The sequence below is a fragment of the Aristolochia californica genome, unplaced genomic scaffold (genome assembly GCF_029961685.1).
Source record: "Aristolochia californica isolate CCGP_79_NKW_82.1479 unplaced genomic scaffold, dmAriCali1.0.hap1 SCAF_8, whole genome shotgun sequence".
Taxonomy (NCBI): domain Eukaryota; kingdom Viridiplantae; phylum Streptophyta; class Magnoliopsida; order Piperales; family Aristolochiaceae; genus Aristolochia; species Aristolochia californica.
In genome coordinates this window covers 1,159,326-1,175,861 of record NW_027182279.1, presented here as the reverse complement: position 1 = coordinate 1,175,861, position 16,536 = coordinate 1,159,326, and the positions used below count along the sequence as shown (strand labels likewise).

Genomic DNA, 16,536 nt, shown 5'->3' with positions numbered 1-16,536 from the left:
ATATTTGGAGCTGACGTGGCGACCGGTGCTTTCATCTTTTCCTCAAAAAGCCAAGATTCAATTCGAGAGACTGTGTCTGGTCGCTTCTTTCTCTTTTCAGTCGCCTCGCTTCTCTGTTGTCTGTCTCTCTTGGAAGAAATATCCATCGCGAAATCTTTTTTTTTTTTTTTCTTTCTCTGTTCTTGCTGCTGAGAGTCGGACGCGCTGTCGGTTGGCGGACCGTGGAAGGAGGTGTGTTTGCTCGCCCGATCTTTGTGGTTTATTATTATTTTTTTTTTATATTGTGGACTGGTATTTAATTTCTGGTTCTTCTTCTATGCGGTTTTTCTTTTTCGGCTTTTAGTTTCATGTTGAGCTTCGGAAATCTGTTGATCTCACTTGTTTGGTCTAAAAATTAGCTTCTCTTGTGTCTATTCGAAGATTCTTTTTGTTTTTTCTGTGTTTTTTCTCTGTATTGCTCGAGGAATTTTGAATGAGATGCTGTTTAAGAAGCGACGAGGTCTTGATGTTGGATTTTATCTGTTTTTTTATGTTGTTTTATAGGCTATGTTCGGTTGTTATTTTTTTTTTTGTTGTTATTTATTCTTGAAGCGGCCTATGATTAAATGAACGGATTTGCTACATGGATAGCCGATGTCTAATGCTTATGTTTTTTGTGGATCAGCTTCGGTTACTTGTCTTGGTTTGATCGAGTTGTGCGAGATCTTTAGCAAGTGGAGGGTGATTTGGTTGGGAGAGACGATTGATTTGTTTGTGGACGGTGTTTTTGGTGGATGTGGTGAATTAGCTCTCCGGAATTTGTGATTTGTTTTGATTCTGTGTCTAGATTGACTTTCTTGGTTGGAACTAATGGAGTTATAAGTTATTTTGCGGGTTCCTGCTTTGGTTCGGGTTTGCTGAAGTCGCATCTACGGAAATTGGTGTTTGAGTATCTCAGAGTAGTTGAGAGTTGAGGATTGTGCTATCGTAGATTATCAGCTTGGAAAAGTTTGATAGAGTTCTGGCCTTTAAATTAAGGGCCATCGGCAAGGAAGTAAACAATCGGAGGAAGAAGGAAGTCCAAAAGCTCACCTTTTGGAGGTCAGCGAGTAGTTTGGTCGATCTGTGCTGTTAAGGACTGCGGAATCTATGGCTTTCCAGGTATGTGATTGGTGCGACTAAGGTGAATTATGAATCTGATGCGCGGTTTACACTTGGGCCTTTCGTGCTTATTTTTGTTACCGGTTGCAAAAGAAGTTTTATAGTTTGATTGAAGCGGCTTTAGTCACAGCCTCAGTACTTGTCCCTGTTCTTGTATTCTTTCCTTTTCTTAACAATAAGCTTATATCTTTTTTTTTTTTTGTTTCTTTCAAAATCTTGTTTGACGTTCTTATAACTACGAGGATGCATCATGGCAAGTAATGTTTTTAGCTATATGCAAATTTTTGAAATGTAACTTGGTTTTTCCTGCGGAATGTGAAAAGTTTCGTTTTCTCAACTGCAAATTAAAGCTTTTTGCTTGTTTAGGTGTTATTTTTCCTGCTTTACGTGTTAGAGAATGTTCTTTACAAGGCTTGTTCTGTGCAGGAAAAAAGTGGCGAAACGGCTTTGAGTTCTGTGATAGTGCCGAATAAGCACATGTCCTTGGACCTTGGAAAATCTTCAGCTAAAGGGGTTCAGGTGAAGGAGTTGTATCTACCAGGGGATGAACCTCCACCCAAGGTTGGTTTCTTCACTTGAATCAGCTTCTCCAGTTTTCATCTGGCTGTGCTCTGAGTTGCTTATGGAACTGCAATTTGTATCTGCATAGGCCAGAAAACCTTATACTATTACAAAACAGCGAGAAAGATGGACGGAAGAGGAGCACAAGAAATTCTTGGAGGCTCTTAAGCTGTATGGTCGTGCATGGCGGCGAATAGAAGGTAAACTCAGTTGAAGATTTTGTGTTCCTATGATTTATCTTTTGCTGCCTTGGCTGAAATCATGTCATTATGTTTGCACAGAACACATAGGAACCAAGACTGCTGTTCAGATTCGAAGCCATGCCCAGAAGTTTTTCTCTAAGGTCTACTGCTTTTCAGACCCTATTTTTCTGCCATAGTATGAACATGGGTGGTCTTACTTGATCTTTAAAGTAAGTCATCGGTTCAAGAAATGGGGCCGATAAGTATCATATGCGGTTTTACCCTATTTCTTTTACCCTAATTCTATTAGCCTATGTATTCTTAATTACGGTTTTATGGTCTGTTTGCTGTGTAGGTCGCCCGAGAATCAGGGGATTGCAATTCAGAGTCTGTCAAACCTATTGAAATTCCTCCCCCGCGCCCCAAAAGAAAACCCATGCATCCATACCCTCGGAAAATGGTGCATAGTTCGTCTATCAAGGGTCTCTCTGTCTCTGAGCATGCAGAAAGGTCTCCATCACCTGTTTTTTCCGAGCAAGAGAATGGATCACCCACATCAGTTTTATCAGCTGTTGGATCAGATACAACGGGCTCCACAGTTTCTAATATAGCAAACGGATGTTCTTCACCTGTTTCATCTGCTGCACGCTCAAATCCAACAGGCATGGTACTTGCAGAACTGGAGAATGGATATCCATCATCAGTTGAAGAGGAGAACAGATTCTCTTCACCCGTTTTAGCAGTTCCTGATTCTGGCAAGCTGAGCAGATCTTCGATGGTACGCCTAACAAACGATATAGCTAATTTGTCCTATTTTCTGTTCAACGGTTTCTTACTCGCTTATTTTCTGTTGTTAATTCAAAATTTCAGAAATTTGAGATGAGCTGCAACGAAACTTCCATTAAAGCGAGATCATCAATAGAGGCTCCTAAAACCTGTCTGAAACTCTTTGGAAGGACAGTATTGATTACGGAGTCTCATGGACCTTCTATTAAGGTGGGGAGCACACCACAATCTCCCAAGACTGTCCCTGGGGTTGGCACTGAAAGTCACTACCACAACTCTGAAACAGAAGATAAAAAGCTACTCGAATCAAATGGGGAAATCATAGGGCAGAAAAATTGTGGCCAGGATTCTAGCAAAAGTGCTTGGAATTCACGGCCTTTGGAGGTGCCCCCATTATTTTACTGCATGCAACTCCCTAGAGAAGATTCAAATGCAGCGGAAGCAAATACTGCTCAGCCCTGTTGGGCTTTGTATGGAAGTACGCCTTTCCCTTTTATGCGGTGGTCAAATGAGATGAAATCAAGACAATCACCCGACTCTTACATGGAGGGATCAGATGAAAAGGGAACAAACAAGGAAAGATCTTGGAGTGGTTCTAATACAACCTGTGTTGGTGAGGTGGGAACAGCAGAAAAGAGTGGAGATGTTGTAGACTCCAAACTTGGGGAAGGATTTGATAAAGAAAAGGAATTATTTACTGCTTTTCGCTTGAAACCAAGCAAAAACTCGGCCTTCTCTAAACCAAATTTAGAGCTTGCTACAAAAGGCTTTGTGCCGTACAAGAGATGTGTATCGGAGAGAGATACAGAACAGACAGAGGTTGACAGTGAAGAGAGAGAGAGGCAAAGGACCCGATTGTGCTTGTGATCTCTCTAGACTTTTTTCCTGTAATCAGCAGGCAGGTTGTTCTTAACAGCTTCGGTGCAGACTTGGTCCAAAAAGTTGGATTCTGGCGAGGATTTCAGCTGTTGATGAGATCGAGGATACGAAGTTAATGCCTCCGCAGCTTGTAAATCGACCATGCGTTGTGTACTCCCACATTCTTATAACTCGTGCCCCTGTATCAAGCCTTGTAATCTTTAAGCCTTCTGATTTGTTTTTTACTAGTTTATTTCTGTAATTTCCTTCAGTGAAGTTCTTTGCAACTGTCCAAATCCAGCCCATAATCCACTCCCCGGTAACACTTCTGAAGGTTCTAATAATCGTTTCAGCTTTGTTACAATGAATTCTTGGTGGATAAGGTCGTACGAGTAAGCAGCTAAACGATGTGGATCGGGCAGTGGGGCCCCTGTGCTGTCCAAAGGTTAGTTGCCTCTTAAAAGTTCTGAATGGGCAGATGAGTATTGGAATTTAAAGTCATAGATAAGAGTCGAAGAATATTTCAACTGTAGAAAGCTCCTACAGAATTAAACTCAACCGTTTTAAACAGTTAGAACCAACAAGGACAAGCCGGCTGAACCAATTTAATACAGCATTAAAAATACTTCAAAGACTTCTTCCAGACATCAGCATATGCTTCAATGGTAGTTGATCTTCAACAGCTCCATGCCTGACAATCTTAACAGTAATAGAAATGCAACATCTGCAGCAACCATTTCTCCCTTGCAAGTGAGCTAACAGTTAGAACCAACGAGGACAAGCCGGCTGAACCAATTTAATACAGCATTAAAAATACTTCAAAGAGCTCTTCCAGACATCAGCATATGCTTCAATGGTAGTTGATCTTCAACAGCTCCATGCCTGACAATCTTAACAGTAATAGAAATGCAACATCTGCAGCAACCATTTCTCCCTTGCAAGTGAGCTGGGAGCCCTGTAAACCGTCTAAATTGTTGATGCTTCTCAGTATAGTGTAGGAGCTTGCTTCTGTCGCAGTTCCGATCTTGGTTTCGAAGGTTCTACAAAAATAACCCTGCCATCCAAAAACTGAGCCATAGCAAATGGTTGTCAGCCACAGGACCCTATTGACACAAACATATTAAATTATATAGAAAACCTTGTCATTAGCAGCTAATTGCTTCTGCCCAAACTGTTTTTCAGATTGCTAAACTCTGTTGGTCTCGACTTATTTTTGTTACAGCAGTGATATAATCTGGAAACATTGTGATGGGGATGAAGAGTTGCCAACCAAATTGAAATAAAAAGATGAAATGCAATGAGGAGCCAAAAATTTGAAATTTTTTAGCTAGCAGGTTTAGCAAACTGGTGGGTTTTAGTTGTAATTTCGTTTCTATTTTCATTGGGTTATATTTTAATTGCGATTTATCTTTGCCCACAAGAATTAAAGGGATTTGTAGTTTTTGTTTTTTAGTTTAATTGGCCTTTTTAATATTGGTTTAAGGTCTGTTTGGGTTCTATTAAGTTTTAATTTTGGCGCTTAGTTCTTTCATCAAAGTTTATTTTTTCTTGTTTGGATTGCTTAAGTGAAAGTAGGGCAGACCTGAAAATTTGCATCTTTTTGATTTCCTGACCTATTTTGGGCCTTTGAGAGCTTTATTTTCTTTTGTCTTCCTAGATTTGCCAAGAACTTCTATCCTTAAAAGTTTTTTTCCCTTTAGTTAGCACTTCTTATACTTGTAGTGATTTTTCATTGCTTTAGTTATTTTTCTTATAGTGTTAGCAGGTAATTTATATACCCTATTTCCTGATTTTTTCTTTTATTTAGCCCTTCAGTGCTTGATCAAATTCGACTCAACCCTACAACTGAATTGGTTCATTTAGATGCACAAACCTTTCCATGCATTCCCTCTATAGCTTTCTTCGATTCTTCTTCCGTTGCATAGCGGAGGAAAGCAAATCCTCTCAGTCTGTTTGCTATCCTATCCATCACCAGCTTGACTGAAAAAGAGCATAGATGATAAATCAGTCTTAACGAATGAATCTTCATATGCTTTGTGTATTACTAGTATCAAGAGGGAAGACCTCAAAGTGAGACTTGGCAATAAATTACAGAACACAAGACAGATTTTACATGGTTTGGCAGGATGATTACATTCATGGTGAAAGGGAAGATCTGTAGAAGATGAAGAATGGCCTAGGTGAGTTCTTGTTTATATTAATCTTGCAAACATCTGAAACTCATTTTAACATCAATTGCAGAGTTGAAGCGCAAAGGAAAGAATTGGATGGGTATGACGGAGAAAGACCAGACTTACCTTCCACAAGCTGACCAAAATCCTTGAAAGCGTTCCTCAGGCTCTCTTCGGTGGTTCGGAATGAAAGCCCTGCAGGTAACAGTAGTTGAATAACTTCATTAGCATTATATCAAAGGGTAGGAGTGTACCTGGATGCACAATCTAAGAACAATGTCAAAACAAACTGAGTTTTGTTTGACCCAGATAGCAGTTCTGGGATGTTGGAGAAAGATCTTCTGTAAATTTGGATGAACCAGGTGTGCCACATTAACAAAAATGCTAGCAACCCCAGAAGAGTAATTCTCTCAATGCGTTCCATCAGTTTGATGAGCTGGTCTGACAAAAAATTTCAGCTTCTTTAGTTATCTTCATCTGTTCATATGGGATGATTCGAAGACAACCTGAAACTTCTGTTTTCCTTTTGGGAACATTCAAAAATAGAGTTATCAGTGGAAGATAGGACCTCCACTGAAATTGAAAACAAAGGCTGCCCCATGAACCGAAAGAGACGAAATTAGCGCCCTCTGAAGCATTTTCACATAATACAAGTAAACACACATACAAGATGATGAATCCAGTGGAATGCCAAAAAAAACATCTCTATTCTTTTTGCTTCGTTAAAAAAAAAAAAAAAAAAAAAAGATTACTGAAGCGCTGAACAAACAGGGAAAATAGAACGGGAAAAAAGGACCTTACCGCTCACATAAAGCTTAGTGGGGATTGTTGTACTGCTCTCGGGAGGAGATGGAAAGCAAGAAATCACCTGAAAGCGTTGACGATATATACAGGGAGTTACAGAGATAGAAAGAGAAGCCAACTTGGAGGGGCAAGATAGGAAGGGTCGGCTGAGAAACGGAGGAGCACTCTTCTGGAATCTTTAAGCGACAGAGGTTGGGGAAGATGAGCAGAGGAGAGAGCCTGAGTCGCTGCCATCTCTCCGCCGGTGCAGCATTCGCAGGGTTGTTTCCGGTTGGATAATATCCGGTTGGATCATATCGAAAGACCAATTTTGTCCCAAGCAGGCGGTAGGCGTATAATTCCGCGTAACGTATCGGGTCGGATCCGCTACGAACACACAGAAGGACGAACACTCGAATCATCAACAGGAGCCTTCCATTCAAGTCTCCTGTTAGCGATTCATGGACGATTATTCTATATTTTAATTATTTTCTTGGAGGGGAAGGAGCCTCACCCTGCCCGTTACAGACATTTCATGGGGTAAACACTGTCTTTTGTACCAGAGCGACTTAAAGAAGCCCCAACCTGCAGGAAGAGAAAAGAGCAGTGATTTCCTTATTAGCCATTTACAATGGGAAATATTGTGGTGGGTTTTTATCATTGATGAACTTTTGATACATACAAAATTGTATTCTGATCAGATTTCTCTTCATTATTCTGCTCCTGTGTACTTTCAGCCACCACTTTGGTTAGTGAGAGAACTCATCTGCCTGCTTGTGTACATTAATAGGATTTATTTCCTCCAGTCTCAAACATCTGTACATTCTAATCCTTCTAGACCAGCAATTTGTTAGTACCTGTGTGATGGATGCAAACCTGATACAGATGGATCGAAAAGCTGAAGGAGACGATCACTAGCAGCGATTCATCTGGTCGAAGCCTGAGCCGATAATACCTTCTATGTCATACTTCTGATATACCCTAAGCTGATTCTCTTCCCACCACCTCTCTGCTTCCTTCTCGCTAAAGCGCTTCCTACTGAAGCACAAAGCATTTGAAAACATTGTTAGCAATCTGCATCCAATTTCTGGCAAAACAAGCTTAGCTTAGATGACCTCTAGTTTTAGGAACAAGGTTACCTGAATCTCACACGCTTCAGGCCTTTCTGACCGCAAGGCAGCATCATGAATGTTATATATACACCAGGTTCATCTTGTTCCACCCAATCGTTTTTCAACCCATTTGTCCCACTTTGTTTCTCTTCTGAGACAGCCAAATGCTGGTCGCTTGTTGACTTGATCTGGCTATGGTTCTGATCTCTGGAGTCTGTATCTTTCAACGTATCATAAGTTAAATGGAATGGTGTTGTTACATCATTATTGCATCTCTCTTTGTGAATTTTAACATCGGAAGGAACATTTTCTCCAGTACTACCGAGCCCAGATTTTGCATCACTGAACCCCAAAGATTCTTCAGAGAAAGGCATCGATTGAGGTAGATATGCATCAACTTTATTGAACAATGTGGAGTTACAGAAATTTCTGTCTTCTGTACCAGTTGGAAATTTACCTGAAATTGCATTTAGCTGTACAACAAAAGATCCATATTAATATCAGAATTCTTCAGTAAAATGGTACAAATATGCAAGAGACAGATAGGGTTTTTTAAGCTTATAATGGATCCAAATAGCAGAATCTGGGTCACAAGTGTCCACTATTATTCATACATACCCGAGTCGACAAGACTTTTATAACTTCTTTTGCTGCTTTACACTTAGCAGCTTCCTCCTTTGCCAAGGACCAGGTTCCCTCAATTCGTTCTCTACATTGTTTGAGTTTCTCACTCCTCATTTCACATTGTTCTTCAAGCCATTTAGCCTAGAGTTACAGAAACAATCATCTAAGTACAAAAAATCAGTTGTGTACCAGAATCTTATTAGTTTGCAAAGCCCAATACAACCAAGAAAAAAGTGTTGAAGTATGACAAATTTGACCAATTTACCTCAGCTCGCAGTCTCTGTCTTTCCTCAGTAAGCATCTGATCCGACTCTGTTGAACTCTGTACTGATGTTTTTGTAGTGGTTGTTATAGCTAATTCATCTTTGGGTGGATGAACAAACATCATAGAACCTCCATTTGCGCTGTTAAATAGAACAGGGCAAGTCACTTGCCCCCACCGACAAGCTGTATTTGCTGAAGGTAAACATTGATCTAGCTTTTGTGCCTCAATTGATTTGACTTCTTGATGAGTAGGTATTTTTGGTGAAAACATATGTAATGGAGTAAATCCTGTTTCTACACGATTCACCTTCAAATCCGAGAAAGGCTTTCTTGTTACTAAGGGTAGCTTAGGACTTTGCACTTCCTGCCTTAGACTAGAATCCTTGAGCTTTTTCAAGTGATTGAAACATGGATCACAGACTCGATATTGCTTGCTCTTATTTGGGGCCAAAGATGCATTGTAAGCCTTCTTATTACTACAGTTATGGCAGAACACAAACCCACAATTATAACAGTTATGTTTTTTTCTTGTGAACCCAAATACCATTCTACACCCACTGCAGAGAGTTTGATCACTACTAGAAACAGATCTGTGGAGGCAAATTGCAGCAGTGAAACTGCATCCACAAGCTACATTCTCTACCTGCCGATCTTTTAATGCCTCCACTAAAGCAGGAGAGTTTCTATCTTCAGTATCACCCAAACCCAAACGTCCATTTGCACCCATTCCCCACGTATAGACATTGCCAGTTGATGTTAGCGCAGCAACATGGTAGGATCCTGTTGAGATCTCCTTCACAAACTCTCCTCTAAGCTTCCCTTCCACAACTACATAAGTTTTATCAGCATCTTGGGAACCACCCAGCTGACCATGGATGATACTTCCCATAGTATATACCTGGCCCATGACATCAAGAGCCACGGTCAACATTCTTCCACAAGACACGGTAGTAAAATCATGTTCAACAAGTGGTGCAACACAAGTTGGGAAAAGCTTCCTTTCTCTGTCTTTATGTCCTAACCTTCCTTTATCCCCATCTCCCCATGTGAATAGCTTGCCAGTACGGCCATCACTGTGAAACCTATCAGCCATTATTTCCACAATAGCTGCAGTATGCCATGGTCCACATGCAACAGATTTTACCAATAAGCCTTTCAAAGAATCAACTTCTTTTGGTAGCGGATAGCTTTGAAGATCTCCATGACCAAGAACCCCAAATGTTCCATCCCCATAAGTAAACAACTGCCCATTGGAGGTTACAACTGTTGTATGCCATTCTCCACAGGCCACATTTGAAATTCGTAGACCCTCCAAGGGACCCACAACCAAGTGGGGTAACCCCCAACCTCTACTCGTGTCCAAGTTAGCCTGATTAGTCTCTCCCCATGAGTAAAGTTCACCAGAACATGATATTGCACATGTATAGTACTCACCACATGCAATAGAGTCCACATGAACATCAACAAGGGATTCCACAATCTTTGGATAAGAAACATCCATTTTAATCTTATGCCCAAGTCTCCCTCCTTTCTCCTCTCCCCAACAAAAAACTTCTCCCTGTTTTGTAACCAAGGCAACATGTTTACTTCCACAAGAAATGTTTCTTGCATCCAACATACTAGTTGATTGCACCAATTTGGGTACTAATGCATCAAACCCTGTGTCAAAGTGATTTTTTAGTCCATCTATACCACCTCCTAAGGTCCCACCTTCAATCCCCTCTCCCCACATCAATACATCTCTCAGAGGCTCATCCTTTTGAGATAAAGGACAACTGCTACCAAAAGGAATGATGGCACTAGGAGAACTAGTTCGATCTATGTTGCTAAGGTGTCTTTCATTCATCTTGTCCTTAAAAATTTCTGGCTCTAGGTCTGAAAACTTTTTAAGTGCAGTGTCTATTCCCACAGGCAAATCTGAGAAACTTTTAGCTTCTAGTGGAACAAGACTACCACCTGGATAGGCAGATTCATCTGAAAAAGATCTGCCAGCTAAAGATTGAGGAGGACTCCCACATAAGCTTCGGACCTTCAACATGGATCACATTTAGTTAAGCCAGGATAAAAACTAGTTTACAAAGGATGAATTCACAACCCATTTGCCAATTGATTGATTTTTTAACGAAAAAAGAAAAACAGAAATCTTTTCGTCCAAAGAGACAACAAAAGAACCTGAGAAAATTTTGCTGGATCCTCAAGGAGTCCGAGATTCTGCTTTCTCCGGGCATGACTAGCTGGACTATTAACACAGGAATGGGACCCTCTGCCATGTTTCATTTTCAATAGATGTTTGTTATGATGAGATCTAGAGACCAGAGCTGTCAATCCTATGAACCAACTTTCTGCTTGATCCTTATCCTTGCATATCTAAGCATCGAGCAGATTATACAATTAACGAATATCATAAATATTGCTAATATTTGAAATAAATCTAAGTATATATGTCAAACAACAATGCTTCAAAAGCATATTACAAAGTAGATCAGAAAATATTTTCCTATAGAACTAAATTTTACCAGATCGAGCGACATTTCACCATTTGCGTATATAAGTGAAAAGGACTGACTCTCTTTTTCTGGTTGAGGTTGTCTTTGAAAATTTACCTACAGGTTTAGTAGCATCCGTTGTCACAGCAATGTCAACAAGAAGATATAAAGTTAAAAGTAACAAAAAGGATATTTTAGATCTCAAGCTGGAATCAAGTAACTCACATTTCTCTGTCCAGGAACAATCTTTGTAACCGAACTCAATTTCAAATGTTTTTCCTCCTTTCCAGAGAACCAAATCAATATTTTCTCATCCTGAAAAAATGATAAATTGGATTACACTCTGCCCAGAATGCAAAAGCACATGGAGCCAAAGAAAGAAAGAAATACATTTGAAGCCAACAACCTACAAATATAAATTAGAAAAAACTTGGATGCTTCTAGCTGGTCTTCTTTAATTAAAAAAATAGTAATATTGATCATAAAGAATGGATTTTCTTTAAATATTACGAGTATGGTGCTTGATATTCTAATAAGAGTAACTTTCAGCAATTAATCTGCAGGGGTTCAACATATTTAGGTTCAAAGCAACCAAAAGAACAGAAGAATAGCAAAATCTAAAAATGCAATACCGGAGATAGCCTGAAAGGACAGAACTTAGGCTTCCCTCTCCTTCCATACTTCAGAAGATGTGCCCCCTTCTTCAAGGCCACAATTGCCTTCCAAATCAAACAAGAATGCGTTAGTAGAAATCAAAGCGGAATAGCTTCGCACTCTTAAAAACATAATTCTCTGGACAGGGATGACAATGTAAATTACTAACACTACAAGCACAAAGTGCATGAAGACACACTTGATAACTATTACTGGGTATGCAGACGTGTTCATCACAACATACTCGAAGAGGTTCACCTCTCAATAAGTTCTATGTGGTCCTATAGCACAGAAATCCTGGACAACCCGTTTGGACACCCTACTGCAGATTTTCCACACACATCATATCCAGTGAAAGGAGTTTTATGGGACATTGTGGGCTATCACATTGCACTTTGCTGAAAGATTGCTAATCTCACATGCACAGACTGCTCTACTCTAACACAAGTTGCTTCATCCTTCTACCGTGTAACCAAATGGACAGCCTTGACTTCACAGAAGAAAAGAGTTGGAAGTATCCAAAGCCATTCCAAGTATCATAACCACCTCTATAGTTAACCAAAAAATGCTCTTATTGACAGTCAATGAGATAAGTTGAAGGTGAGCTTTCTATCAATTACCAGTATATGCCAACCGACTATGCGTGGTAAATGATAATACTTCTTTCCTCAAAGATCTTATATATAAAATAAATAAATAAATAAAAGCAAGACTATTACTGCAGGAAACTTTCACATGATCTGGAATTCTTCCACAATTTTCTGGTGAAAACAGATGGAAAAAAGGGCCAGCCTCTCGCCATCAAACAAAAGAACACATCTTTGTACAAAACCAACGTTCTGAAATCATATCGCTTGCCTAAGCTTGCAACAAGGATTGCAAGCAGGAAAACACATGGTGCTGGCACAAGGATATACACCCTTTACCACATGTTGGTAAGAAATGCCATAAGTAAACGAGAATAAAAGTATAAAACAGTAAAAATGAAAAAGAAACAATGCCCACACGAATGCGAAGACTCCAATTGGCCCTTCTTCAAGGAATTCTCATCCATTCAATGTCCGTCTTGAGTAAATTCAACGAATTCACACCCACAGAATCCCAATCCACTGGACTACAAGTAGAGAAACTTGAACGAACTTTCGATCCGAAAACAACATCAAAGCTTCGAAACCATCAGAAACATAACCTTCCACTACATCCAAATGCATGTGATAACAGTCGCTCCCACTGAAGCAAAGAACCAAAGAGCCTTCCATTCCACCCAAAAAAAAAAGCACAAGCACAAAACAGAGTAATTCAAAATGGGTCTAAGATTACCAACCTGCTCAGTTCTTCTGTCCCAATGCAAACCAACCTGGGACTTCCGTTCATCCATGTCATCAGTTTCTCTTGTTATGGTTTTTCATGGAAGAAAACAGAGACAGCACAGAGAGCAGAGACACCAAAAAGAAAAAGAAAACAGTTCTGTTTCCTCAAAAGGTAACTGTTACAGAAGCCTTGGAGAGGGAGAGGAAGCACCCAGCTGATGATTCAGAAAGAGATGATGAGATTTTTTATGCCCGAGCAGCAGAGCAGATTTTGGTACACACTTCTTCTTCTTCTATTCATACTATTCCCTTCGTGCCGACGATTTAAACTAAACATCAGCACATGTGCATCACATGCGCTTAATTAGCAGCAAATTTGTCACTAGTTCCTGCATTATTTACACAAAACAACCCAGTTTTTACATTTTCCACTGTCCTTTCAACTTTGATGGGTAAAAATTAAAACTTTTCAAATGAGTTTGGATCTTCTGAGGGTCCCATAGGACATGGAATGGGACCCAGTGACATTATGTTGGCAAGTTGGTTGAATGATGGCTGTTGCTCTTTTCTCTTCTCTTTTGTATGCCCAAAGTCTTCACTTTGTCACATTGGTTACCAAACCATCAATAAAGAGGGGGAGGGGGGTACCACATAGAAAACATTAATAGCCCTTGAATGAAAGAACAATTTGTTCTAAGTTGCCTTGAATGTAGAACATTTTAAGTTCAATGCAAAGTGGGTAGAGTTTTTTAATGAGCCTCAACCAAATTCTAGTGGGATTTTAAAGTATTTTATTTTATTTTATAAGTGGTAGACAATATTTGCTTTATAATTCGTAATTGGCATTGTATATGTCTGTTATATACATAGGTAACGTTATGCTTGTGTTATGCCCACCCATGATTTATTTGGGTAATTTTTGTATAATCTTGATTTAGGGAAGATTAGAGAGAGTGATTAAAATAATAATGTTGGGGATTTGGGAACGGGGGAAAAGTTAGAAAAGGGCCCTAATTAGGGGTGTCTTCAGTTATGTCAGTGTCTGTGTCCTCAAAATTCTTTTATACGGTTTTTTTTTAGTGAGAAAGGGACTTTGTTGTTCCAATGTCTGAGCTTGTGGTCAGAGAATCATGGAAATTTTTTTTCCTCAGGTTCATCAAAAATCAACCAAAACCAGTGCATTGCCACCCCAAGTGGGGACCAATCTAATTCTGCTTAGACCCCCCCCCCCTGGTTTTCTTCCTGCAACTCTGCAAAATTTTCAAAACTCTGAGTGAACAAATTCAGTTTATAAGTTACAAATTCATTTCTTGCACCAAACCTCCTTAACAATACTGTGTAACACTCCCCCATCCTCCCCTTTCTTCCTGCAATTCTGCAAAAAATTCAGAACTTTGACTGAACAAATTCATATTATAAGTTACAAATTCATTTCTTGCACCAAACCTCCTTGAGAATACTGTGTAACACTTATAACTATTCATAAACAAAGGTTTTGTGAAACTGGAAATGCCAAGAAAGAAAAACCCACATTAAATGTCCAAAAGTAGAATCTGTTCATAAGCAGTAACAGCAAACTCCAACGCTGGGTTGTGTGGTGAGACTGGACCACACTGTAAACAATTGATTAAACCATGCTTAATCACCCCTCAAGCTGTTTTGGTCTAAAAGAGTTCATGAGGCAAACCCTATGCCAAGAAAGAAAAACCCACATTAAATGTCCAGAATTAGAATCTGTTCATAAGCAGCAACAGCAAACTCCAACTGGGTTGTGTGGTGACTGGTGAGACTGGACCACACTGTAAACAATTGATTAAACCATGCTTAATCACCCCTCAAGCTCCTTTAGGTCTAAAAGAGTTCATGAGGCAATCCCTAAAGCTTAAAATACACCTGCATATTGACATTTTGGGTCCTAGCCATTTTTATATTTGTGGGGGTGAGTTAACAGCTCCCCACCCACATGGTCTCTCTCTTGCATGCTTCCAAAAGGAATGGCCGCACGAACATTTGATACATTTTTTATACAATTGCATGGTACTATGTGCCATTCCAAGCCAACATGTGACATATTGCAAACACCTTGTTGCAATTATTTATAAGCCAAAAGATGTGGGCTACATTGCTAGATTGATAGGGATTCAATTATCAAGGATACTATCAACAACCCATTGATTTAAATACATGAAAACCATTGGACCTGAACTCATAACTCAAATGAGTTTTGATTAGAATAGAAATGTTTATGTCCTGCACAAAGTCAGTTTTGTTTGATGAATCAGACCAAGAGAAGGGAAAGGCTTTCTTTAGCTATATTTTTAGGGTATTGTTGTGGGCTAAGTAGTATATAAATACTAGAAGCTACAATTAGATTCTAATCATTTTGTGCCAATGTGAGGACCATGAGATGAGAATGAATCTTTCTGAAAGAAAAATAAAAAGGGGTCTTCGAGGAAGCTTTTGTCTGTCCCTGAATGGTTCTTTTTATTAAAGAAAAAAAAAACAGATAAGACTGGTTTTGAATGCTTTGGAATGTTTAACTTGTAGTGATTTGGGAAAGTAGAATTGTCTTAGGGTTAACTCCTCAAAGTGAATGGAGTAGTTGATTAGGATCTTTCATTTCGAAAGTATGATCATCCACATTCAAAAGGGTGGACCACCACATTGGTATAAAAGCTGGCTGCAAAAATACAGGAATAATAATGCACCAAGAACCAACTCTACCCCCAACTGTACTTTTCCATCTCTCTCGGTTTTAAATGTAGCTTTCACCCATCGCTTCTCTTTCTCTTTTTCTCTCTTTTGTCTTATCCATGGAAGAGTGTTGCATTAGTCATTAAATGTAGTTTTCACATCAATGAACGTCACAAGTGTCCCTTCAAATCAACTAATCTGTTTGAGGTATCTAGGCTCTCTCTCTCTCTCTCTCTATAGCATCAAAGTGTGATATCTTGGAGGAAAGCCTCTTTCACTATCAAAGGTAATTTTCACAGGAATAGACAGCAGTGGGTTCATTGAAATCCACCAAAACCCTTTCAGGCATCCGCAGCCACATTTCATGAAAATGGCATCCCCCAGGGAGGGGCTAATCAACTGCCAAGCATGGGGCATCTCAACAATAAGATGATGACAACCATATCATATTAAATATTGCTCTCTCCATACCTATATGTCTTCACATGCTCTACCCATATGTTACAAAACATCTTGGCTACACCCCAACTGTCAGCAGGTAGCATCCAAGAGCAGGATGCAAATGAAGCTATCAAACTCGAGATGTGACACAAATTTGCGAAAAGGTACTGCCCAGAACTGCACAAAAGGTGTAGGGACGTGCTTTCAGGGGATCAAATTTCAGGTACAGAGAGAGAGAGAGAGAGAGAGAGAGAGGGAGATGGGTAAGCTTGTCTGATCGCTTTCATTGTTATCCAGGCACTGTGGACACTGGCATGTGAGGAAGACATGAATGTAAGCCAGGAAAGCTGCAGACTGCAAGCAGAGATGTGAGAATCAATATAATAAATCCAACAGGATGTTGAATGAAAACAGGCAACACCCATGCAGTGTTTGGTTGTGTTAAAAACTTTCCTTACCGACCGGAGTAT

The 16,536-nt window shown here is 39.7% G+C and overlaps 3 protein-coding genes across 5 annotated transcripts; 1 reads left to right on the top strand and 2 right to left on the bottom strand.

Moving 5' to 3' along the window:
• The first annotated feature begins 187 nt into the window (after positions 1–187).
• On the top strand, positions 188–3,840 carry LOC137939351 (protein REVEILLE 1-like). Its single transcript, XM_068784627.1, has 7 exons — positions 188–231; positions 665–1,140; positions 1,567–1,701; positions 1,790–1,901; positions 1,983–2,044; positions 2,239–2,661; positions 2,754–3,840. Exons 2-7 carry the CDS (start codon positions 1,129–1,131, stop codon positions 3,534–3,536), a joined length of 1,527 nt encoding a protein of 508 aa, XP_068640728.1. The 5' UTR covers positions 188–231; positions 665–1,128; the 3' UTR covers positions 3,537–3,840.
• A 168-nt stretch (positions 3,841–4,008) lies between these two features.
• On the bottom strand, positions 4,009–7,107 carry LOC137939379 (organelle RRM domain-containing protein 6, chloroplastic-like). Its single transcript, XM_068784647.1, has 5 exons — positions 7,067–7,107; positions 6,500–6,678; positions 5,825–5,893; positions 5,401–5,507; positions 4,009–4,595 (listed from the first exon to the last, which is right to left on the bottom strand). The coding sequence occupies exons 1-5, from the start codon at positions 7,105–7,107 to the stop codon at positions 4,512–4,514; spliced, it is 480 nt and encodes a 159-aa protein (XP_068640748.1). The 3' UTR covers positions 4,009–4,511.
• On the bottom strand, positions 6,666–13,180 carry LOC137938728 (PH, RCC1 and FYVE domains-containing protein 1-like). 3 transcript variants are annotated; one of them, XM_068783747.1, is made up of 11 exons: positions 12,946–13,180; positions 11,600–11,686; positions 11,193–11,282; positions 10,998–11,084; positions 10,654–10,848; positions 8,483–10,510; positions 8,212–8,358; positions 7,621–8,066; positions 7,339–7,519; positions 7,164–7,251; positions 6,666–7,066 (listed from the first exon to the last, which is right to left on the bottom strand). In XM_068783747.1, exons 1-9 carry the CDS (start codon positions 12,997–12,999, stop codon positions 7,396–7,398), a joined length of 3,258 nt encoding a protein of 1,085 aa, XP_068639848.1. In that variant the 5' UTR covers positions 13,000–13,180; the 3' UTR covers positions 6,666–7,066; positions 7,164–7,251; positions 7,339–7,395. The 3 variants fall into 3 exon arrangements, with proteins under 3 accessions (XP_068639848.1, XP_068639849.1, XP_068639847.1); XM_068783748.1 differs by having other exon boundaries at positions 7,358–7,519; XM_068783746.1 differs by having other exon boundaries at positions 7,164–7,519.
• Between the last annotated feature and the right edge of the window lie 3,356 nt (positions 13,181–16,536).